The sequence below is a fragment of the Trichinella spiralis genome, assembly GCF_000181795.1.
Source record: "Trichinella spiralis strain ISS 195 chromosome Unknown Scfld3643, whole genome shotgun sequence".
NCBI lineage: Eukaryota > Metazoa > Nematoda > Enoplea > Trichinellida > Trichinellidae > Trichinella > Trichinella spiralis.
In genome coordinates, this window is record NW_003530582.1 from 1 (window position 1) to 849 (window position 849).

An 849-nucleotide genomic window follows, 5' to 3' on the forward strand; every position below is an offset into this window, starting at 1 on the left:
CAAGTTTCAAACTTTCTGCTTTCTCTGGTCCAAAGACTGCGCTTGTCGTTTATATACCCCTGTCTCGAACTATAAGCCCATGCAATTTTAGCTGTTTCGTAAAATTATATTCCAAATACCAAAACGGCAAATACACAAAAACAATATTTCAAAATCCACAGACAATTTCAATTTGTTGCTGCTATCGAGAGCTTTAATCTGAACTTTAAAATCACCAACAACTTCTATATACGAATCAAGGAAAAAATGAACAGTAGCTCATTTTAAATAATATTTAAAGCAAAAATAACATTTCAAAAATCCAATCATTCAATCAACCATATTTACCGAGATTTTTTCCAAAGTAACTACATAATCTCCAACTGCATCGGCTTCAGCGACGTGACTCCACAGTACGTCAACTTCGTCAAGAAGCCTACGCATTCTTTCAGCATCATCCGAATTCTCCTAAATCTACACGCACACAGCCACACACATAGCTGAATTGCATTATCTAAGAAATTCATCATTTGAAAATGCTCAACTTGTTGCAACAATTCGTCATACTCAGCGGCCATTTCATCACGAGCGAAATACAGTGAATGACTGAACTGAATTTCAATTATAAAATTCAAACGACAACTAATTTACCAGATTCACTTTCATTAAGTGAATCACGAAATGTTCAAATCTGAATTTCAGTCCACTAATTTCCCATTGTCTTTCATTTCTAAGGTTGTTCTTGTTTCTTTCTTTCATTCCAAAGCATTCATGTACATTCAATAAATTACCTTTACTATTTAGTTTCTCACCTGCTTTTCCATCTGTTCACAATGCAAAAGGGAACAGAAACTCAATTTATTTCTTTTT

General features: G+C 34.0%; 1 protein-coding gene across 1 annotated transcript; it reads right to left on the minus strand.

Moving 5' to 3' along the window:
• Positions 1–347: 347 nt before the first annotated feature.
• Tsp_15760 (conserved hypothetical protein) lies at positions 348–738 on the minus strand. The gene is made up of 2 exons (XM_003367811.1): positions 631–738; positions 348–590 (listed from the first exon to the last, which is right to left on the minus strand). The coding sequence occupies exons 1-2, from the start codon at positions 736–738 to the stop codon at positions 348–350; spliced, it is 351 nt and encodes a 116-aa protein (XP_003367859.1).
• Positions 739–849: the final 111 nt, after the last annotated feature.

What these genes read in the sequence shown, in the direction of transcription:
- Tsp_15760 (XM_003367811.1), bottom strand. Translation starts at nt 738, where the DNA reads ATGAAAGAAAGAAACAAGAACAACCTTAGAAATGAAAGACAATGGGAA. An exon ending in ACTTAATGAAAGTGAATCTG is followed by an intron (nt 591 to 630) that starts GTAAATTAGTTG and finishes ATTGAAATTCAG; the next exon opens with TTCAGTCATTCACTGTATTT.